Source organism: Besnoitia besnoiti, chromosome V (assembly GCF_002563875.1).
Source record: "Besnoitia besnoiti strain Bb-Ger1 chromosome V, whole genome shotgun sequence".
In the NCBI taxonomy this organism is placed as follows: Eukaryota; Apicomplexa; class Conoidasida; order Eucoccidiorida; family Sarcocystidae; genus Besnoitia; species Besnoitia besnoiti.
The window spans coordinates 3,441,104-3,464,229 of NC_042360.1; the positions used below are offsets into that span (position 1 = coordinate 3,441,104).

Sequence of the window (23,126 nt, forward strand, 5' to 3'; positions counted from 1 at the left end):
CTCTAGGCTCCGAGACTGTCTCCTTCCTTTTCTTTGCTTCAGTGTCTAGCTCCACGCTTCTTTTGCGACGCGGTAAGGGCGTTGACCCTAAACTGGTTGAGGAGGAGGACAGCACTGCGTGGCTCCGCATACCTTGCAAGAGGCGTCGCTCTTTTGCGGCTGTTTGCCACTAGCAGTCGTCAGCTGGTGTGTCGCTCTTTCAATCTTCGTCCGCTGAGCCTCTCTCTCGCCTGCATCTAGACGCCTGCTTGCCGACCTCCGCAGCGTCTGGGGGCGCGTCAACTGCCGGTCCCGAGGACGCCAAGAACGACGACGCTTTTCTTCGAAAGCAGCCGGCGGAACATAACACACCGGGGAAGGATTCTGGCAGCTTCCTCTCACTGCTTCTTTCTTTCTGCCCTCCACGGTCGCCATCTTAAGTCCGTATTCGCTTTGGCCGTGTCCTCTCTCGCGCGTCGTCGCCAAGATGGTACGCGAAACGAACCTGCGGCGGCCTAGCCCTACCAAGACGTATTTACCCAGGCGCCGCGGGGGAGGAGGCGCGCGCTCGCGCATCCCTGTCTGCTTCTGGAGGCCGATTTCGCTCCGCTGCAGTTTCGTGGAGACACAAACCGTGTGCGCCAGACTGGTCGTCTGTATGTCCACGACGCAGAAGTGAAGTGCATTTGCGTGAACGGGACACTCATTCGCGTGCTTCACTCGTGTGTGGAAATTCACGCGTGTACGCAAGCATGGGGACGCAAGCCTCTACGTATAGATAGATGTCTGACTTTTACACTGACCAACTATGAGCGCCGCCTCTGCCGTCGTCTGATGCCTCCTCCTCTAGCCTCTGTAGCCGCCGCTTGCACATCCTGGCGTCAAGTTGGGGGCGCGTGTCGCGTGGTCAGCGGGCGAAGAGTCTTCCAGCCTCTTCCACGCCGACAAGCTGAATATCGACCGAGCTCGTTTTCGTTCGCCGCCGGCCTCCGGCTTCAGATGCGTCTCTCTTTTGTTCACGCGCGCTGGACGCCTCAGACGGCCTCCAGCATACCCCGCAGTGGAGCCACCTGCGCATCCCCTGCGTCGTCGCCTGTGTTTAGCGGGACTCTCTGTGAGCATGTTTCCGTTTTCTGTCGCAGATGTTTTTTTCTTTCTTCCAGACGCTCGTGGAGCGTCAGACTCAAATCATGGTTGAGCTCAAGAACGACTTGCAGATCACCGGCGCACTCCACTCTGTGGATCAGTTCCTCAACATCAAGTTGAACAACGTCTCCGTGGCCGACCCTGAGAAGTGCCCGCATTTGGTGAGAACGGGGGGGGGGGGCGGGGCGGGGGAGGGTGCTCTGGTTCGCTGCTCATGCGATGAATGCCGGCAGCCGTTTCCATTTTCACTGCTCGCGTGCGCATCGTTTCCCGTGGGAGACGGGAGGGAGTTCCGGCCTTTAGGCACGATGAACTTTCACAGGGTTTCGAGTCGCTCTGCCGCGCTCATCAGCAGGCGCTGCGGCAGCGCCGTGTGCGACCCTTTGCACAGCTGAAAATACTCTTGTAAAGTCTAGCTGGTACTGCTGGGACTGTATATTTTGCACTTACGGTAGTCCTACCAAGCCTCTAATGCGCGCCGTGGGAGCTTCGGAGTCGATGCGTCGCTTGGAGGGAGGTACTGATCTCTCCATGTAGGGACGGGGGAGTGCTGGCGGCGGATGACGCAGGCGGGATTTTGGATTTCTGGCGTGCCGTTGGGGTTTCTCGCGCGTACACTTCACAGGTTGCTCGGCCTCTGTTTTTTCTGTCCTTTCTGCGCAGCTGTCTATCAAGAATTGCTTCGTGCGAGGCTCCGCTGTGCGCTACGTGCATCTGCCGCCTTCTGCAGTCGACCTCGCGCAGCTGCAGGATCTGTGCCGGCGAGAGAGCGCCAACGGGCAGGACAAAGAGAAGAAGTAGAGTCGTCTGTTCGTTATTATCTCCTTACTTGCTCTCTGATTCCTTCTTTTGTATCAAGAGGTCCTTCTTCCCGCGACCATCGCGAGCTTGTGGCGAAGTATGCCACTTTTTCGTGGATAAATTCTGAAACACTCGTCGAGGCGTCGCTTTTTCTTGCCTTGCGACTATTGCTTCTCCGCTGAGGGTCGACGAGAAGTTATGAATCCCACTGCGACCTCCACTGTTTTTCTTAAACGGAGGAAAATGAGAAGCGGAGTTGCTGACGCTCGGGACTGTCGCACTGACACGCGCAATCTCTTCAGTGCTAAAATCTCTTTTTGTTTTAATGCTTTCTGCCTCGCGTCTCGCAGAGGACGGACAACTTCGAGTGCCGCTGCACTGCAGAAGCTCTGACAAGGCAGAGAACCCGTGGACCCGAGAATGAACGTCTTTTTAGGTGACAACACCAATATATATAAATCACTATCTATCTATCTATCTATCTATCTATCTATCTATCTATCTATCTATCTATCTATCTATATGCCAATATGAGGCAACTGATGCAGTGGCCTGCATTCTCCGCCATACGCAGAGTGTGCTGGTGTCCTACCAAAAGATTCGCTCGCTGCACAAGCAAACTTCAGCACATTCCACTTTTGCGGTCAAAGAGGGGCGATATCTCAGGTCGCCCCCCCGTCTACGTATCGCTGGAAATATATACAGACATAAAATGCAGAGGCTTGCGGCTCCTACATAACGCCCGCAACACATCCGGAAGCTTCCGCGTGAACTCGAGTTTACCTACTAGAGTGTATGCAGCTCCTCGGCAAACGTCTGTCTGAGGTCGGCGCTCACTTCGAGTGTGTTATGTTCTGAGACGGGCGAGTATCGCCGGGCGCAGCCGGGTTGCCGCCCCCTGCCCTTGGTCAGGTTGGATTACTCAATCACAGTCGGTACAATCTATTGAAATAAAAACTTTGTGAAAGGTCGCCTCGGCGGAAAGCCGCCTCGCACAGACCAAGCTGCTCTGCCTGACGAAAGGGGCAGCCCGGGCAGTTCGTACTGAGGGAGTGAGTGGGAAGACGAGTGATAAAAAATTTATTGACATGAAGCCGACGAAGACAATGGGCAGAAGCTCCCGCTTTGCGCCCTTACGCACGATTGACACAGAAACCACCGTTCGCCTCCGGCCGGATCGCTGTGAACGTTTTCCGCAACTACCGAGCCAGGGCCGCACGAAACGGCACGAAAAGTTGCATGCGGGACTGACCGGCTACTCCTGCGGACCCACGAATCAGTTTGTAAGTTCCTCGTCTACCCCGGCGGCAGGCGGCAAGAACTGCCAAACCGGATACGCGTAGTAAACCTGCACTGATCTCCACCGGTGTAGCGTCTCCCTTGTTGATAGCGGCGACTACCCAGAAGCACAGACGTGAAGGACTAATGACACATCGCCTTCGTTCTCCGTCGTCACGCGGGGCATGAAAGCTGACAACGAGACTTGCCTCGCGCATGCAAACGCCACCACATACACACAGGTTGGAAAACGAAATACGTGACCGGCCGCACCTCTGTGAACAAAACAAAGGCGCAAGTGACACAACGAATGAGCAGGTCTCCCCGTCGATCTATACGCCGCACCCGAGGGTCGAGCCAGCCTTACTGGAGGGATCGCTGCAAACTCGACTGAAGCGACTAGACTCAGGTTTTTAATGAGCACACAAAGAAAGGCAATTCAGCTTTAATTCACAATGAGGCAAACACGGGTTCTTCGCATCCCTTATTCTAGCCCCGCTCACCCTTGAGAAACAAGTATGTCGTTTGGTTCCACTTTCACTGCATCTGCAGTTGCGCTCCGGCACCTGTTTGCGCAGAGACGCACTCCACCCTGTACATCTTTTTTTAACTGCCTCAAAATGGCTGCGCGAACTGAGAGACGATGAGCAGGCTGTATAGACCCTCGGTGCTTCCTATGCTTCCTACCGGGTTGATCACACCGCCACACGGCAGAGCTTTCTTTTGCGTGCCTTCCGTCTGGCGATCTGTCGGCGTCTCCCTCACACCCGTGTGCTACTGCGAGTGGCGTTCCACGCCTCGCGTCCTCACTCGGATTCGCAACTCCCTCGCACGCTGGTACCGACACACACATACGCAAGTAGATGAGTATGGCGCAGCCTATGCAAATTCACAACTCGCCGCGAACGAGCGCATCTCTTATATGCTCGACACGAATACCCTGCGCTCGCCTGCGGCAGCACCTTTAGCCCGACTCGAGCCCTTTGACGTATCCTGTTTGCCGCGCGGGAGCACCTTTAGCCCGACTCGAGCCCTTTGACGTATCCTGTTTGCCGCGCGGGAGCCTTGCTTTACGCAGATCCAGCTTTCTTTCGGCCGGACGAAAACAGACTTGCGACAGCTGCGCGCTTCTTTCCGCTACCAGACCTCTCCAAGCTGGTCAGCCTCGCCACAGCCGCAAGGCTGCTTCTCTTCGCGAACGCGCGGAAGCCAGTCGCTTCCCGGCCCTTGCTGGACTTCTTAGTCGACACACCCTGACCCTGCTGGGAGCCACCTGCTAGCGCTGTTTTGCGGGGGTCGTAAGCAGGCGCCGCACTCGCTGAGGCGGCCTCCGTCGCCGCCGGAGCCCCCGCGGAGACAGCTGCAAACACGAAAAAAAAGGTACTGCCGACAGTCCTTGGAGGGCTTCTCGCACCCACTCGAAAACGTGACGGCCTCCGGGCCAAACGAAAAAGGCCGCCAGCCAGCTTCAGCTCGCTACATAACACTACACTTAGAGGCTTTGCCTCTGACGAGCTGCTTCTCTGACGCTCTCGAACTCCCACTGCACACCCTTCTCTACGAGGGCGCGCCCCTCCCTTGCGTGAGATCCCGTGTACATAGAGCGCATCCACATGGACTCGTACGCGAGCGTTCCAGCCCTCCCAGCGGCGGTAGATTCAGCGTCGCACGCTCGCCCTGTCTTCTTTCCCTTTGTTCAGACTCGCACTTTTGCGAAACCGCGAAGGGTCCGCGTCGTTGGCATCTTGCAGAGCCTTGTTGGTGGCGTCGCGGATAATGCCGACGCCCGGCACCTGCTTGCCGTCTCTCCACTCGTGCTCGACTGAGCGGCCGTCAGGCCAAACCATAAAACCTGCAGACCATTTAGACAAACAACGGCGCGCGTGGAAGACTGGATATGGAGCCAACCACGTCCGCAACTATACACTGCCACACACAGCCCGCAAGCAGAGAAAGAAACTAAGATGGGAATTCGCGCAAAGCCGGGCCTAAGCCTCTCTTAGGAGGCGTACAGAGTGGCAAGGCACCCTGACACTCGCACGATTGTCCAGTCTGGAAGGGCGATTAAAGCCTGAGAGACTTCCAACAAGTTACGCAGAGGAGGTAGTGTAGAAGGCAGAGCGAGACCGCGCGAGTCGGCTTTGCGCGGACGCGATGGCTGCATTTGGCAAGCTTTCTCACGGCGTTTTGTTAAACATGCGAAGAAGCAGCCTCACCTTTCCCGTGCTTCCGGTCATCTGCGTATTCGCCCTCATGCACACGGCCATCAGGGAAGGTCATTCGCCCGTAGCCTCGCATGTGATTTCTTTCCCATTGCCCTGAGACACAGCACCGAAGCGAGAAACTCGAATTTCCCACTTGTAAGCAGATGCACCTTTGCGCACCCTCTTGTCTGCTACCTCGCACGCCACCCGAGCTGCCCAGCTGAATTCCGAAACCCAGAGGAAGTGCCTGCCTGCAGGCTCCACCTGGGAGCAGAGGGGATCCAGAGAGCACAGTCCCTCACCCCCCCCCCCCCCCATCCCCCGCCCAGACAAGTAACAGGAGAGGCTTGCGCAGAGTTTGGAGGGCGAGGGCGACCGTGCCCGCTGGTCACCTGCTCAGCACTGCGCCGCTGGGTCGTTTAGAGTCTAGCTTCGGTCGCGTTCGCACCTGTGTAGATCTTTCCGTCACTCCACGTGTAGGTGCCTTCGCCGTGGATGTCGTTTTCGAGGAACTCGCCCTCGTAGCTGCTGCCGTCCGGCCAGATGAATCGGCCGCGGCCGCTCTTCAATCCGCCCTTGTAGGTGCCTTCGTACAGCGAGCCGTCCGCCCACTCTTCGCGACCAAGGCCCTCCTGGACATCCTCGACCCACTGACCTGCACGGAGCGACCCGGCAGCGCCGCCACGCGAGAAGGTGAAACGCAGACCGCGAGCGAGCGACTGGAGCCTCTCTGACGCGCGAGGAGGGAGCGCCGGCGCCGAAAGAGACAGCACGAAGAACCGGGGAGAGAGCGAGGGCAGCCGCAGGAGACACGCGCGAACGCCGACACGAAGAAAAGACGGAGAGCCAGGGCGTCAGACTACAACAGCGCATACAACAGTCGACTGGGCAAAGGTGAACGCAGAAGAAGAGAAAACGAGGCGCGGACAGACGACGCCTGCTCGCGCAGCGACTCCCGCAAGGCGCGGAGACCGCGAGGCAAAACGAGATGGAGTAAGGCAACAGCTCGAATTTTTGCGCAGACTCTGACACCTAGCCGCGAGGGGCTTGCCGGTAGGCGCTAGAGCGCAAAGAACCTTTGACAGTCGCCTTCTGGATGTTAGTATGTATCGAATACTTGGATCAATCTCATTACATTCATAATAGTGCATGTGACAGACATTTCTTGAGACGCCAAATCACTTTTCTTTGAAACACACTTCCCTTCTCGCCGTTAGCATGATCTCAAAGTACCACAAGCCATGTGATCTATATAGTATAACGGGACATTAGACCCTACCTTCGTAAGAGGATCCATCCGCGTGGATGAATTTCCCAACTCCGTGCGCTTTGTTGTACTTCCACTGGCCTTCGTAGATGTCCCCTGTGAAGCCGCCAAGCCGCACACGCAGACACACAGACGTGATATTGTGGATGAAGTCCACAGTACCTACTCGTGGGACTCTTTCAGCTCCAGTTCGCCATGTCAAAAAGAAAAGCTGGACATGCACGCGCACTGTCCGCTGGGCTGGGCGTGCCCCCCCTTCCTCCAGAACACCAGCTCGGACGCTGGTCTGAAAAAATCTAAATATAGAATTTAGCATGAAGTCTTTTTAACTCCATCAGCTCTAGTTTCACATGTAATAATCCCCAAAGTAGTTCTACCAAATAATAATACAATTTGATACTATACTTTTGCTTTTAATACAAATTAGTGGTTTTGGCACTAGTCGGGAAAACGCTCTGAGGGCGTCCCGGGTCTCTGCTAGACGCGTCCGCAGTCGTTCGCTCGCCTGTCCCTTCGGGATCTCTGGTGCCCTTACCCGAGGGGTGGGTGAACTTTCCGTGCCCATTAGCGGCGTCGTCAAGAAAGTACCCTTCATAGCGGGAGCCGCACCGCCGCACGAGAACCCCAAAGCCGTGTCGCTTGCCATCTTTGTAGCCGCCCTCGTAAATCACTGCACACGCAAGAAACAGGTGAAGGAACGCGCAGGGAACATAGAAGAGAAAAGCACACACGGGACCAGGGGACAGCAGGAGCACGCAGCTGTCGCGGGAGTCGCAGAGCCACACTGAGAGCAGTGGAGGGTGATGAGACAGAGCAGCACGACATCCGCGACAGCCCCCGGTTCCGTCCCTAACGAAACTGTAAAAGATCGTGTTGACGTATCGTCCCGTTTTCTGCGTCAGGAAACGCCTCCAGCGTGTCCGCACCGACACACGGCGCTGCCTTTCCTCCTTTTTCTCAGTCCACATGCCACTTCACTTTTCACTTCTTCTCTGCAGCGGGTAACGCCTCCGGTCTGCGTGTCTGCCAGCACTGTTTTCTCGTTTTGGAGCAAGTCCGCCGCGAGCAATGCCGCCCTCGATTTGTCTGCTGCCTACCGGCTTCATACGCGTCTGGCGACTCATCCGGATCGCCATCCGCCGACCCGCCCTCCTGCACAGACAGAACGAAGAGCGAAAACCGGAACAAATTGAGAAACAGGCCCCGACTGGGTGCAAGCGCCTAACGAACCAGCTGTATGCGCAAGCTTGCACACACGGATGTATTTACAATGGCCGTTGCCGGAGGAACTGACGGCGTCGGTACACACAGAACGGCCCTGTTCAGAGGACGCGTCGCCGGGCAGACGCTTTCTCTGCAGTCGCTGCCAGACTGGAAATTACGAAAACAAACCGCTCAGGCGCTCGACGAAGCGACGAAGCACCTGGCGGAGGGGACGGGGGGGGGGGGGGGGGGGGAGCCAAGATAGACGCCATTCGCCACAACTAATGCACAGCGAATCGAAGCGCCGTAGATGTGCAGAGCGAGGACGGAGAGGGGAAGACGAAAAGGCTCAGAGGCACGCAGAGCTAGATGCACTCGAGCGCCGCGCTGAAGCACACTGAATCACGCTTCGACGTCTTCGCCCTGGAAACCCCACAAGCGCAGAGAGAGAAAGAAACGTGGAAGAAACTGCGGAAAGGAGGAAGGACGGCGGCGCAAAGCTTACCGCCGGGGCGTTTTCGGGGATGGAGATTTCCTCGGCCTGCGTCTCGACTTCAGCCTGAAGCGTTTTGTCGGGTTGAAAGCCGCAGAGGCGATCGACCCAGCGAGTCAACTCAGGGCACCGGTCAGCCCAGTGGCATGTCGAGACGACAGCACCCATTTCGGCGAGCGCGTAGATGCAACACAGTTTTCTTTCGAGGCCGCAAAGCACCCTCGCAGGATGCGCCGAGGTCGCGGAGAGCCAGCCGAGTCCTGAGTCTTCAGCCGAAAAAACGCCCAGGTCACCTCGCAAAGCGCCTGAGACAGGGAGCAAGGCGCATGGAGATGACTCTTCAGAGACTGAAGTCCCTTCAGCGGACACGCGAAGCCGATGATTACAGCAATAGCTCCAGCGAGGTCACGCGGAAAGAAGACGAAGCGAGCAGCTGAGTGGCGCGGAGAGAGGAAGCAAACTTGACAATGGCGAGGACGGAAAGACACCCTGATCGAAAACAGCGTCTGGAAAGAGAAAGATACACAGAGGCAAGGCAAGAAGCGGTGAGAGAAGGCAGACAACGGCCCGCAGGCGAGAAGCAAGAAACTGAAGGGAGCAAAGGAGTGGAACCGCAGAGTGGAAAAGAAAACCGCGCGGCGCCGCGAAAGGCTGAGTGCAGCACGCGAAGCACAATTCCCGCCGAATGCGGCTCTCTCGTGTTCAGGGAACTGCCGAAGGCCGACGCGCCTCCGTCCCGCTCTGCGCCGTCATGAAAGGCTCTGACTGCAGTCTGTCAAACACCGCGCACGCGGAAACACCCCGGGGCCCAAGAGGACCGAAGCGGCGCAGCGAAAGAAGTCGGCGCAGAGAAATGAAAAGAAAACCAGAAGGCAGCACACGAGATGGGCGTGCGGACGACGATGGAGAGACGCAGCTGACAGGACGGCGACAGAAAGAGACCTCTTGCCGCCCGCCAGCGCTCCTGCAGATCACGCAGGATGCGGAGCGGAAGGCGTTGGAGTAAACAGAGAAAAAAAAGCTGGACACACGAAGAAAAGAGAGAAATGGAGCGGAGGGGGGGGCAAGGGACCGGGGCGGAGAGGGAACAAGAAGACAACATGCGCCAAGGGCAGCGGCGAACCAAGGCAGGTGGAAACCGACCTCAAGAAAAGCCGATTCAGTCGCGGTAGGAAAGCGAGAGGGTGGAGGAGAAAGAGCCAGCAAAGCGTCCTACCTGTACAAGGGGCGGTCGCGCCAAGGCCGAAGTCCTTCAAAATCGAAGAAACGCAGATTCTGCGAAGCACGCATCGGCGACGGAGGAGGGACGAGTCGCTGCGAATGAGCCAGGAACGAGGCTGGAAGCAACTTGTTCCCGCAACCTCGAGGGGTGGACCGAAGAAGAACGGCAGAAAAAGAAAGATGCGAGCGGACCCCCGCGACCCTAAGGACGAGCCCACCGGCAGGAGACAAGGGACTACGACGGACAGCGGCGACACTGCGAGAGACACTTGTCAGATTGCATCACGGTCCCGTTTTTCTGGTCTGTCTGAGAAACTGCCACAGAGAACCTTTCAATCCGGTTTTCTCGCTGCGTGTACACTAGCAATCTGCCTCGAAGCAAAGCGGAAAAACCTCTCGTGGTGCTGCCGCCGGAAAGCTCGGTGCATCGAGACCGACTCGCGCAAAGAAACCCCGTCCTGCGGCCGTAGAGGGGACGCGCCAGTCACCAGCGGCGAGTCTGCGAGGGACGCGTGGAGACAGGGAGCAGAGCCGCCGACACAGGGGAGAAAACGCGACTAAAATCAAGTTGCTGCGACACGCGCGGAGTTGCGGAGAGAGACTTTTACTTCAGAATAGAACGACGCCCCGCGCTGTTCCTCGCGTGCAGGGGAATGGGCGCAGGGGAAGGTGACTTCGATTTTCCTCTCTACGCCGCCCAGCCATGCGCTTGCCTGCACGCGAGGACGCTTGCAGCGCGACTCACCGAAAAAACGCGCTTGCCAGTTTCTCGCACGGTGTCAGACGCGGTCTCTACGCGCACGTAGAGCCCTCTGGAATGCAGGCGACTCATCTCTGAAAGGTATTTCCGTTCTTGGTGGGAGGGGGGCGAACAACCACGAAGACACCGCCCCGGGGAGACAAACAAGCTTCTGTGTCTCGCAGACTTCAAGCTTTCGAGCACCGGATACGCCCTGTTCTATTGTTGTATGCTCCTTAATGCTAGAGTTCGAAGCACCTTCCTCTGCCACCTTGAAATAAGAGAGAGAACCGGCTTCAATGCGCTTGCGGCATGAGACTCTGGCAGGCTCGGCATCGCACATACGCAACTCGAGATGGCAACCTGCAGGTGGAAGTCGTTTGTCACGCAAGTGACGCAGTTTCCTCTTACATAGTATCTGCCACGAGTGCCACCGGATTGTTGCTAAGTAGGTTGTGCTAATACCACTCCCCAGGCACTTTGCACCCACATAATTAGGCACTAACATGGGGATGAGTCGAATTTGTGAACAGCGCATCAGCAGACCCAAACCCTACAGGCGCTTTCAGTGCGTCTGACTTCCGCCGACTGTTCGAGAGTTCCAGAGAGGCTACGGTTGCTGATCCGTCTATCCCCTCTCTTGTGTCGCCTTCACCTGTTTCTCCTATCGCTATAGATACACCTCTCCCTCCTGCCTTCCTGTTCTGTCGGGTGTGTGCAACAGGCTTTCCCGTAACGCATTTCTCTGTTTCTCGCCCTGCGCACCTTAGTTTACAGTCTCGCTTCTTGCCGCCAACTACTTCTTCTATCTGCGCGCCTGCCAACACTCGAGTTGTCTCAGAAGCATATAGGACCGTCTCATGCACGCGACACGCAGCAGCCGTCGGGGTATGCAGAGCTGCATACACGGCGAAACGTGAGACTCAGAGTCTCGCCGAGCGACAGAGCGCGCAACGCTAAATTAGTTGCCTCGGGAAATCAGCCTCCTACTTCAATCAGACAACGCGAGAAGAGAGACACGCTGGCGTACATAAACGCACTAGGGTGTGCTGCTTTCTCTCTCGCTTCCCTACGTCGACGCCTTCATGTCTGGACTTTAGGAAGGAACCCAGCGACCATGACCAGGAAAACACGACCAAAACTACACGGAAAACACGACACCCGCGCCCCAGACATGAAGACGGAAAAACGCACACGCGGACGCTACGGAAAAAAACGTGATGCTGCTCACGAAACTCAACAGCACCTGGGAAAATCCAAAGTACCCATTTTATGATGTACACACCTTCAACATAATCGACCGGCCGGACGAGGAAGAAACCCGCATGCTGGCAGACTTCAAACTTTCGTGACAGAAGACGTGACACGCCGAAAGTCTCTACACTGCGCAACTTCTACAAAAGCCTATATGCCCCCTGAGCCTAGCCGCGTATCACCGGCTGCGGTGAGGTGGCTCTTCTACTCGGCTGTCTGGCCTTCAATCGGAATCGGTCCTTGCACACAAGTTCAGGTTCTCCATCTCGCTAAGTCTGCGTGCCTGCGAGCTTCACCTCTACCTAAAGCTCTGTGTGCTCTTGGTGCCCTACCCGCCCGCCTATTCCCTCGTCTGTCGTCTTGTTTGACTCTCCGGCGACCCTCATTTCCTATCCAGTTTTGTCTGCGACACACGGCACGCGACCGCGACCGCGCTCCCGTTCAAGGTGTTCATCTGTCCACCCTACCCACCTCTCCCGCTGCATTCTCCTCTTCCTCTGATCGGCTAGCTGCGCCGCTGCTCTGGTTTCTGGTTGCTTTCGAGTTCGCCCTTGACAAGCACATGCACCTTTTCAGCAGGGTCTTTCTGCGCGTATTTGCTCTCAAAATCGCGACTTGTCAACTCGGGGATCTTCGGTTTCTCGACTCCACGGCCCACGATGCCGTCCGCAGTCTCTTTGCCGGCGATCGCGATCTGCGTCGGCGCGCCGCCACGGCCAGTGGTTTGCTGGTGCGAGCTCTGGCTCTTCTTCTTTTCCTCTTCTTCCTCCTGCTGACGCTTCTTTCCCGCCTCTTGCTTCTCATACTCCTTTTGAACATGCTCTTCCTTCTTCTGCAGGTCGCGCTCAGCCGCGTTCGCCTTTGGCTGCGCGTCGGCTTTCGGCTGCGCGTCGCCGCTCTTCCGACCGCGGCCGCCCAGCAGGACGCCTGAGTGCGGCGAACCGCTCGACGCGTCCTTCTCAGCCTCTTCCAGCTCCTCCCACGGGCGGTCGCTCTTCGACTTCATCAGCGCCGCGTAGTCAATCGACATGCCTGCACTCCCACACGCACACAAACACGCAATGGACACGCAGGCGAGGCCCAAGCGCGCGAAAGCACGGCGCGAGACGACACACTCTTCCCCCTCCCGCCCGCTTGCCCCCCCCCCCCCCCCCCCATCCCCTCCCGAAAAGGCGTGCGATGCTGGAAGGCTGAGAGCAAGCGAAGCCCGCTGCGTCTCGCAACGCACGCAGCGAAGAGCCGCGTTGCACAGGGGTGCGGTCGCGCTTCCGCGGCTCGCCTCTCCTGTCGCGTCGCGTAGGAGCACACGCGGCGAAGGAGCACGCAACCACTTTTCCCTGCGTGTCTGCCTCTCTGGCGCCCGCGATGGAAGAAGGACGCGCGCGCGCCGCATGAATAGCACGTGAATAGATACACTAAGAGAACTGCATGGGTTCCATTCGTCTGGGCGACACGCGGAACGCAGTCAAAGAAAGCAGGCGGCAGCGCCGCGAGGAGAATCAGAAGCCAGGCCAAAGACGCACTTCTTTTGAGGAAACAGGGCAGCAGACCCTTCGCGCAGGCGCCCGAGCATCGGGAAAGAACTCTTTCCTTCGCTCTCAGGTTTCTTCTCTGAACAACAGAGAAAACGCAGACCTTCGCCACCCAGTGCGCACGCGCAGAGCGGCCATCCACTCGCCAACCGTCCAGCGCCTCCCTCACAGCCCCAGCCCCTCCAGCAACGACCCCACAGCGGCGACACGCCCTTCCGCCGCTCGCGAGAGCGATCTGCTAGTGAGCAGGCCTTTCTAGACTGAACACTAACTCCCGCACGAGACTCGAACTTGCGACGCGCTCTCCACGGGCGCGCCGCGGCGACCACAGGCATGCCGCGCTCGTCTGCGCGGGTCCGCGGATCTCTAACCTAACGCGGGACATGGAGCGCATCCGCGCAAATGAAAACGCCCGTTCAGACGAGCTCCCATTCGCTCTCGCTCGCCCTGGCTCAGGCTAGACCAGGCCCTGTGCGGCTAGCCACGCTCTACGCACGACTGGAGGCGCACACGCACGGTGTCTACGCTCAATTCTGGGCTCGCATGCATGCCAGCCAGGGGCAGAATAGTAGACTTGGTAGACTAAGCGGCCCTCAACGAGCCGTCGGCGACCTACCAGATGAGAACTGTTCCGCTTGCTTCTTGCGGTCAGGCTGCGGCGGGTGCAGGGCGATGGCAGAGCGCATGACGTCCTCCACATGTTCCTTCTCTGCACACAAAGGCCGCGAAAATACTGTCTCTTCGATGCCCATACAGAGCGCTAAAACATACACAACTACGCGTATCCACGATATGCACGCACGGAAATTCGTGGTGCGCTGCTGCGTCGTCTACGCGGCACTGGAGTGCGGAGTATATGTCGTGGAACTTCGCGTGTAAGCTCTGCTCGTACAAACGGGCGCACGAGGACAGGCGATCACACTAGAGCCAGGAAACCACTTTCTCCGCCTTACCCGACTTTCCCGACTGCATCAAGTCTGGTTTGTCGTCCACGCGCATGAAGTTCAACACCATGATCTTCCAGGGGCCCTTTCCAGACTCGCGCGAGAGATCGCACACCGCGATGCCGCGCTGACCATCTTTGCCTGCGCATGCCGACATACACTCATGCAGCGAGAAAGATCAACATCCGGCTGGAACGGAGAGGGAAACAGAGGACAACCGTAAGCATGCAGCTCGGGAATATCGGGAACCGCCTGGAGGATGAGTGTACGCAAACTCTGACGCCACGCAACTACGCGCTAGACGGTGGCATCCCGCCCGCTGCTTCTGGCGCTTCTCACACAACTTTGCTCAGGACAATCCATGAGAGAAGCAAACTATCTGAAAAACGAAATCTCTACGCCTTCCGCGAGCTGCAAGGTCCTACATTCACACACTCACAAATGTCTACGTACGGAGCGACGAAACACTGCCCTCGCTTCCGACGTGTTTTTCGGACTTTATTTGAGCAAACGACACACATACATAAATGAATATATTTATGAATGCACAGATTTTCTTGCGATACGTACATGTACATATATATGTATGATTAAAAACATTTGGACACGACCTAAGGACGGCGCATGCCGGTACTTACCCTTGAGCCGCAGCTTCACACGTGCACTGTCCGGGCGCTCGTAGCCGCCCCACCACGCTTCGCGCTCGAAGTCCTTTCCCATAGCCTCAGCCACTCGCGGATCGTCTCTACGCACTCAACACAAAGAATGCGGCAGCCGCAGCTACAGAAAGACAGCTGGCCTCTCGCAGGCATCGACGAAGCGCGGGCGCGGGAGCCAGCCAAACACCCTGCCGGCGCCCCCCGGGAGGCAATTTTTTTCAGACGACGAAGCACACGAAACGCCACTTGAGTCACACACACACTAGCTCGCGTCTTTGCTCTGCCGCTGCCACCATCTGTCGCCCTTCAGTGCCCCGTGCTGCTGCGTCCTGCCATCTTAATCACCTCCGCACGCGCCACAAAGAGCCGTCTGCTGAAGAAGCACCCGAGAGGCTCGTGAAGTCCTTTTCGCTTTCTTGAAGCTGTCTGGAGGCAGCGACTCCTCTCGTGGCCGTGGGGGCAAGACACGCAGGCGGTCGCTCACTTTAAGAAATTCCAAGTTACGTTCGCGGGCTCGCTGTCACGGGCGAACAGGTACGCGCCGCCGCCCAGACCCCAGAGAATGAGGCCAGCGCCCGTGGCGAGGATTCCGTAATTCGCGAGTTTGCGAAGCAGGCCTGGCGGCTTGACATCCCAGTCAGGACCTGCGCCGGGGCCGGCGCCCGCGCGAATCTCTTCTGCCGCCTTCGCCGCTTGCTTCGCAGTCGTCGCTGTGCCGGTGCCGATGCTCCCCGGGAAGTTGTCGCCTTCCTTGTTGGCGTACAGCATCGACATGGCTTCCTCAGCCGCGTTCTCCTCGGGGTTAGACGCCAAAGACGAAATCGTGAAGTTCGCATCTTTGTCTGAGCCCTCAAGGGTCCTCGCAGTCCGCTTCGAGAGTGGCTGCTCATGCTTCTCCTCGGTCGTGCCGTGGCGGTCGTCTCCAGTCTGCGACCCGGTGGTATCTAGTCTCATCGGCGTGCGACTGCCGATTGTGCCTGTGAAGTCGCGTTTCCCCGATGTGGGGGTTGATCTGCCAGCAAGGATGCTTTCGGCGCCGCTGGAACTGGACGAGGACGCCGGCGAAGTCTCTCCGGTTGCCGGCGTGCTCAAACTGCTCTGGATGCCCGCCATAGACGAGGTATTCATCACATCTCGCGGATCCTTCGAGCTAGAGGACACGAAGCGCTTCTGCGCGAGAAGGCGAAGCCCCTCAGTCTGCTGAGACTGACGGGTCCCGGGGGAAAACAGCGGACAAGCGGCTAGACTCTCTCCGAAAAAAAGCGAAGACACCTTCAGAGTTTTGAGCGGATGCGAAGAAGTGACCGGGAAAGGCTGCGCAGATCCCTTCAACCGGGTTCTGCCAGACGAGGAGCCCACCGGAGCACTCTCAAGCGTCGCACGGCGCAAAACGGCGGCCGCAGCAGCGGGAAGGCCGCCACTTCGCGGAGGAACGGACGCCATCTTCGAAAATGGTGAAATGGAAAAAGTACGGCGGAGAAAAACGCCGAGAGAAACACAAACAAACAGCGTCTCGCCCGCAGTCACCTAGCACGGATCGGCGCAGAGACAACACGCAGTGTACATACAGCACACCTGCGGAAGACAAGCGAACTCCTCCGCCCCAAAAACGGTCTTCGTTGCGCTTGACAAGAACACCACGTTCTTCGTCCCTTCCTGTCCTGATTCAAGTTGCTCCTGTTGCTGTGCACACCAGCGCTCTCACTCGTTTTTCGCGAATCGACGGAAGGCGGATCTGCCTGCGAGTCGAGCGCTCCAGGTTCGACCTTGGCGCCACGCTTTGCTGTGCCTTCCACGCCACAAACTAAAATTCTCGGTAAAAAAGCTGCACACTCGACCACCGAAACCAAATGCGAAGTGTTGGATCGTGTAGCCTAGAAAAAGTCCCCGAAGAACAACACCATGAGCCGTCACAAACACCAGCCTGAACACATGCTCAAACCTACCGCCACGTGAAACCCCGTTTACAAGGCTGGCGCCACTAGGACGGGGTCCGCTGAAGGTCGCGCTCGGGGCTAGTGGCACCAGCCCGTTTGAGCGACAAACAGGAGGAGCAGAGACGGCGCAAATTCGTAGAACGCTTGCCTAAAAGGGGACTGACTACGAAGGATCGTATGCTATCCAGAGTGCTCCGTTCGTTCTCCCGAGAAAAACTCAACGGTGTGCTCTGCGGGAATGCGCTGGCCAGCGTGTTGCCTATGAGCGTAGAAAGAGCAGATTCTCAGTTCTGACAACTCGATTGAGACGACGCAACATTCCCAGGCCTGCTGCGTGCGGAAGCGCGGGGGGTTTGCGGTTCAGTGTTTTCCAGGGCACACAGGCCGTCATCGAACGAGCGAACGCGCCCGCCGCGCCGCGGACGGCGCGACTCGACGCCTGAGCGACATCAGCCATCTCGAACAAGGTGACGGGTTAGGGTTTAGGGCGTCGCTGTGTTTGACGTTTGGCACGCCTCAGATCGTAGGGCGCTACTTGCCTGTTTCGTAGCCCGTCCGGTGGGCGCGCTGCACCACCGTCCTAGCGGCACACGCAGGAAGTGATGCACCGTCCAGCGACGCCCGGAGATGGAAGGAGACTTGAGTGCTTTTCGACTGAGGCAAGGAAATTGTCAGTCACTCTGTGCGATCACCTCAGTCTGCGGCCACGTCCCGCAGTCTCAGTTAGGCAGCGCACAAACTGGCAAGCCTTATGCAGTCCAGTTTTGCAGACTGTGCGCAGGAAAACGGTCGCCGCTTTCCCTACAGGTTTGAGCGATCTAGCGCGACTCCTTCGAGCGGTGCAATGCAGCGAGGAATAGACTGAGATTGCGATGGCATCGAGGGTGAGACAGCGCACACGACGAGGACCCGAAAGCAGGGCTCGGGCACGTGTGGATTGAACACAGCTAGCTGCTGAAGTGAGCTGCGCTGCGCCAAGTGTGGCCTCAGCCACCAGAGTGGGTGATCACGTGCAGAAGCATGAATGAGTTCTGGTATCTTCGCTGAGGCCGAAGAGATACCGGAATGACACCTTACACAGCCACTCTAGACCCCAGAGGCCGTGGATGAGTAGCTGTCAGGCGCCGCCCCGGCACACTTCCGCCCTCAGAGCGAACGTGTCAGCCTTGATCAAGGCTGAGACGTTCACTCTCCCCAGTCGCTGATACACACTACACTGCTACATGCCTAGAGGGGGAGGGCGCCTGCGCGCATCCCAGATACATACGTTTTCTTTCGTCCTTCACAGGAACTCAGAGGCTCTTCGAGTATGCTGCCAAGCTGCACTCAGCTTCCTATCTTGCTGAGGTCGCCTGGACCAGTGACCGAGGACGAAGCTTTCCACCCGTTTTAGAGTCGACACGGTTATTCCTGAAGGCAGCGACGTGACTACTTAGCCGCGCCCCGCTTTCGCGCATGCGAGGAAGACCTGTCTCTCGACTTTCAAGGCAGCAAACGTCCTTTGCGTGGCACGCGAGCCCGGCGTCTGTCGACTCCTCGCAAAGGCACTCGCCGTCGCCCGGAACGCCCTCTGAACCAAAGATGCGTCGTGAGTGTATCTCCACGCAGGCTTGGCTATGCCTTTTTTCCCCCAGAGCCGGGCTCCCTCCTCTGGTCCGAGTTGTTTCTCCTCTCATTTACTGGTAGGGGGCCAGACCGGCCAAGAGATCCTGCGGAGCTCCCTGATCTCGACAGGGGAACAGGGATCAAAGAGGAACGAGCAGGCTTCGGCAGATCTGTCGTCCTGCGCAGAGAAAAGGCCGATGCCGAGGAGAGCCCTCAGCTCCTCTCACGCGCAGGCAATCGCGAGGCCGTTGGCGGCCTCTCACAGTACCATTTCGCCGACAGGCTCTCGATGCACCTGTTGACATCGGGTGCGGCTCGACTGGCACGGCCCCAGCCGGCGGGCAGGGGAGAGCGCCAACGAATCCACCGCGAGCGAGGCTGCAAAGAAGGCGCGGCGACCCAGAAGCAAGCAAACACTCTTTCATTTCTGAGCCAGTGAAAAGCGTAGAGCTGCAGCAATAACAGTTGGACACGCAGTTGGCAGGCGGCATGCCTTGGGAGAGTGGGATCTATCTCCTCGTGAGATACGTATCGGCGCGATTTTTCGGTAATCCAGAGCGCATGCAGCGTAGACACCACATAGAGTATTTTCCTTCGCGAGCGTTCCGCTCGCTACGTAGCTACTTTTTTTTGAATTTCCTCGCCGTTACACTGGCTTGGCGGCTTCTCGCTCCCCCGCTCTTTTTTTCGTGTACTTTCACCTCCTGCCTGTTGATACCTGATACACACAGGGGCTCCGTTCCTCCGTGCCGTGTGTCTTCTTCTTTAGATCCGCCAAACTCGTCCGGTTTTCTCGTATCCTCACATGCGTAAACATCGCGCATTTCCTAACACAGGCATCGCTGCACCTTCGTGAGTCATCGGCTTCGGCTCCTATCCTTGTTTTCCTCCGCGTGACAGACTTCCTCCTCCCCCCTTCTCGTTCCCGTCTGAGAAGATGAGCATGCCCCCCTGTTCTGCTTGAACAGGGAGGAAAACGACAAACCAGGAACTCGTACTGAAGGCCTGATGTATATAAGCCAGAAATTGAGGCCGCTTCGAGGAGGTGCTGGATGTCAGCCGCGCGCTGAAAACACGAAATCGACTCCATTTTCCGCTCTGCTGACCGCAGCTTTGCTCGGATGCGGAGCCAGTGCTTCGCCTAGGCAGATCTGAGATTCAAACGCCCTGCTAGAAACACAGAAACAACGGTCACTACCGCTCCTTTCCTGCTTGCTGGGGCCGTCAGATTCTCTCGCTCGCTTGCTCCCGATTTCCTTTCGATGCGTCGGCCGCGCCGCTAGGCCCCTCGGGCGTTGCGTTCGCGCCTCTCCCGCTGATCTTTTGTGTCTCTGCTTCTTCGTCTCGCTGCCGTCCGTCTTGTCTGAGCCAAGATGGGCTGGAGCAAAGTCGTCGCCTTCCTCAACAAAGGCGTCCAGCGCCGGCCTCACCGCCGCCTGCCAGGGCAGCCTCACCACCAGTGGAATATGCTCAAGTACGTGCATTTGCCGTCACCTCTCCGTGAAATTGCCTCCTGTCTCCCCCCTTCGCGCGGCGCTTCCTCTCAGCGTGCGTGGAGGCGCGCGTGACCCCCCATCGGAGTCTCGCTCACCTCTCTGCTCTCCGCCGTCGAGTGCGCGTGACGGACTGACCGCCGCGCTCGCTGCCAGCAGGGTGTGCTTACTCTGCCTCCTCATTCATCCGCAGTTCACTCTTCCGAGTCTGGAGCTGCTGTGCGGCCTCCCGAGGAACGGGCGGTGTCTTCGATTCGCGCGTGCGACAGCGCCTCGTGGCGCCGCGCTTTTCCTTCGCGCCGCCCAAGAGCCGCCCACGCGCACATGGCGCATCTCTGTGTCGTTTTTCATCTCCCTTCTAGAGCGACGTGCTTGGGTCTTTGCGCGCTCACACAGAAACGCCTTCAGTCTCTGCTTTCCCTCGCAGGACGCAGTTGGACCAGCTCGTTCGCTCCGACCGCCTCGAGTTGACGTTACCGCGCGCGCAGGAACTCCAGCAGTACGCGGAGGAATTGATTCACTTCGCGAAGCAGAGTAGGGAAACCCCGTGCCTTCCTCAAGCAGGGGCCTCGTCTCCCTGCTTTCTCGCCTGCGGATGCAGGGCTCTTTCCTGTCCCCGCCTTGTCCTCTCCCTCGTGCGTCGTCTGCACTTTTTTACTGAAGAGGAGGAGGTCTTTGACGGCATCTGGCGGTGCTGACTTCCTTCTTCTCCTGGCTGCGACGCTCTTCTCCTCACACCCGTGGTGGCCTATTCTTTCCTCCACGGGCTGCCCTTTGCTGCGTCGTCCTCTGCGTGCTCCGTCTCTGCGCCTCTGGCTGTTTCAGGGTCCTTTTTTTGTCTTTGAGGTGTCTCGACTCGTCTCCTTCTCGTGCTGCTTGTTCACCAGCAGCTACCTTTACTCGACTACGTACCGAAGGCAGTGTTTCAGCACAAATCCACCCCTCAGATAAGGAGGTTGTTTCCGGACAACTGGGTATTCCTTAATACAAACTCTTAGAGACTCTCGTTAGGCAGTGGAATGAGGAGACCGCCTGTTGCACATCAGCTCTGGGTCTCCGCCCTGCGGTTTTCGCGTCGCGAACTGAGCGCCCCTTGCGCCTTCAGTTGCTGAACGTGTGACTCCGCTTCACAGCACCCCCAAGCTCCCGGCTCCGCGTGCTGCGTACAGACACTCCAGAGTCTTCGCTGATCGTCGAGAGCATGATCTTCACACCCGCGGCACGCAGGAAGCTCTACCACGAGCTCTGCCCACTCTACGCCCACCGGCCGTTCTTCTACACGCGCGTAGTCAACCAGCACCGCCTGCGCATGCGCGACGCCGCGCCGATGGCCTACCTCGAATTCGTGGATAGGTACGGAGACAGCTGAGCAGAGAACAGCCGCCGCGCAGAGTTTAGAGTGCGTCTGCTTGTGCGTGGGCGCGCACGTCTGCAGCGACCAGCCGCGGTACGCCTTCTCTCTAGCACAGCCTCCGCGGATTCATAAAGGCGAAGTGCATGCTGTACGCAGTGGCTCCCTCACCCGCTGCGCTCTCTGTGCCTAGAGGCTGCAGTCTCCGCTCCCACAGGCTCAGGCTGCCTCGGCTCCACGCCTGTGTACCAATATCTGGCTTTGCATGCACATCTCGCTCCCTCTCTCGCTCGATCTGCAAACGTCATGCAAGGAGATACAGTGCGGGCGCCTTAGCGTTCAAGGCGGAGGCGCATTTTCGCCGCGGGGCAGCTCTCTTCGTTCAGAGGGGCTGGGGTTGAGAAATTCAGGCTCCGCGTGTTTTTGAGCTTTTTTTCAGACCCGGCGAAATCCGCCCTGCGCGCCCAGTGGGCATCGAGAGGAAGGAGTGCATTCTGGAGGAGATGCAGAGCTCGCGCCGCGCCCGACGCCAATGGTGGAATGTATGCGTCTGCGCCTAGCTAGCTGCGCGTCTATCTATATGATTCTATAGGGATGCATGCACATCTCATCATCTGCACTCGCATCTGCGTCTGTCTGTCTGCATTTGCACGAGTTCGTATCTCGTAGTCAGCGATTCAGGCGTCGGCGCACATGCATAGGTGCGCAGGCGGGCGCCGGCTGTTCATACCCGACCCCTAGATTTTTGTACGTCTATCTTCATCTATATCGGTTTAGACATAAAAGAATAAGTAGGCATACACAGACGGTCCTTCGACGCGCTTGATGTCTGACCATGGGCGCATGCGTGCATGTCTGTAGTGACACCCTGCCTCTGTCCGTGCAGATCGAAGGCCGATGCAACACGCCGCAGTCTTCCTCTGTTTGCGTTCCACGCACGAGTTGTGAATTTGAGGCCGCGTATGTTTCGTTTCCAATCTGCTTCGGCCGTGTCCGGGTGTCTGTACAGCACGCGCGGAAGCTCGGTTTGGTCGACGCGGAGACGGGCGAACTCGTTTCTGATCTTCGTGAACTTCGAAGACGTCCTTCGCCAGCAGAGGTCAGTTCGAGTACAAGAAAATCGAAACGCAGGCGCGCTAGCGGCGTGCTCCGCTCTCCAGGGCATTTCGCATTTTGATCCGGACGGGATGCGCTTCTCAGCGGTTGCCTCTACGGCCGAGCGGCGTGGAGGCTTGCAAAGACGACTGCATGCATTTCCCTCCCTAGCCCACCATACAATAAGCAATCGTATATATATGCCTGCATTTAGGGTTGCGTCAATTTCTTTCTCTATCCGTATTTGGACTGCTGCGTAGCTGGGCGCGCGGCTGAGGGCGTGAGTCACGTCGTCCTACTTTCTCCCGATTTGGGCCCCCTTTGACTGCGTTTTTGCATATGCGAAGTTTCCTCGATGTGCATATGGACATCTGCGTGCAGTGGGAAGCTTCGGATAGCGAAGGCGAGGAAGCGCAGCCAGCCGAGCGCGAATCCTCCTACAAGATGGTTTCTGCACCCAAGCGTGCGCTGGAGCCTTTCTACGTCGACTTGCCGCCGCCCATGGAAAGATACAGGAAGCCGCGCTACGTGTTTAAGCGATTCCGCCCGTGAGGACGGCCTGAGCTGGATTCCTGTCGCGTTCGCTCAGCGGGCACCAGCGCCTCCTCGTCTGCGCTGCGGTCGAGGGACGCTCGGGCTTTTGCGGCCTGCTGTTTCACAAAGTCCTCTTCTGTTTCGTCTTTCGCCAGGCTAATCTGAAGCCCTTCCCTGCGTTCAAAATGCGTAAGATTCGATGTGGGTGAGCCTGTCCGCACCCCCCGCGGCTTTCGTTTTGCTTCTTCCGCACGCGGCTTTTCTCTCTCTCCGTGCGCCGTTTTTTGTCTTGCGTTGAGTCATGCCCTGCGACCTGCGCCCCCGGGGCAAGTCGTCCGTTTAGGCAGGGAGACGACGCCTTGGGTCGTCGGCGTTCCTGCGCTCGAGGACG

At 58.0% G+C, this 23,126-nt stretch overlaps 4 protein-coding genes across 4 annotated transcripts; 2 read left to right on the forward strand and 2 right to left on the reverse strand.

The window, feature by feature from the left end:
• Nucleotides 1-1,121: 1,121 nt before the first annotated feature.
• Nucleotides 1,122-1,926, forward strand: BESB_062980 (putative U6 snRNA-associated sm family protein Lsm2; the record flags this gene model as incomplete). Its single annotated transcript, XM_029364712.1, has 2 exons — nucleotides 1,122-1,286; nucleotides 1,789-1,926. 2 exons carry the CDS (start codon nucleotides 1,122-1,124, stop codon nucleotides 1,924-1,926), a joined length of 303 nt encoding a protein of 100 aa, XP_029219420.1.
• Nucleotides 1,927-4,274: 2,348 nt separating this feature from the next.
• Nucleotides 4,275-8,539, reverse strand: BESB_062990 (MORN repeat-containing protein; the record flags this gene model as incomplete). Its single annotated transcript, XM_029364713.1, has 8 exons — nucleotides 4,275-4,564; nucleotides 4,913-5,056; nucleotides 5,421-5,522; nucleotides 5,857-6,063; nucleotides 6,688-6,771; nucleotides 7,211-7,345; nucleotides 7,773-7,827; nucleotides 8,384-8,539. 8 exons carry the CDS (start codon nucleotides 8,537-8,539, stop codon nucleotides 4,275-4,277), a joined length of 1,173 nt encoding a protein of 390 aa, XP_029219421.1.
• A 3,551-nt stretch (nucleotides 8,540-12,090) lies between these two features.
• BESB_063000 (uncharacterized protein) lies at nucleotides 12,091-16,163 on the reverse strand (the record flags this gene model as incomplete). Its single annotated transcript, XM_029364714.1, has 5 exons — nucleotides 12,091-12,617; nucleotides 13,734-13,826; nucleotides 14,071-14,202; nucleotides 14,700-14,806; nucleotides 15,205-16,163. 5 exons carry the CDS (start codon nucleotides 16,161-16,163, stop codon nucleotides 12,091-12,093), a joined length of 1,818 nt encoding a protein of 605 aa, XP_029219422.1.
• Nucleotides 16,164-19,635: 3,472 nt separating this feature from the next.
• On the forward strand, nucleotides 19,636-22,753 carry BESB_063010 (putative 50S ribosomal protein L17; the record flags this gene model as incomplete). The annotated part of the gene is made up of 6 exons (XM_029364715.1): nucleotides 19,636-19,736; nucleotides 20,183-20,289; nucleotides 20,925-21,108; nucleotides 21,546-21,648; nucleotides 22,116-22,205; nucleotides 22,583-22,753. 6 exons carry the CDS (start codon nucleotides 19,636-19,638, stop codon nucleotides 22,751-22,753), a joined length of 756 nt encoding a protein of 251 aa, XP_029219423.1.
• Nucleotides 22,754-23,126: the final 373 nt, after the last annotated feature.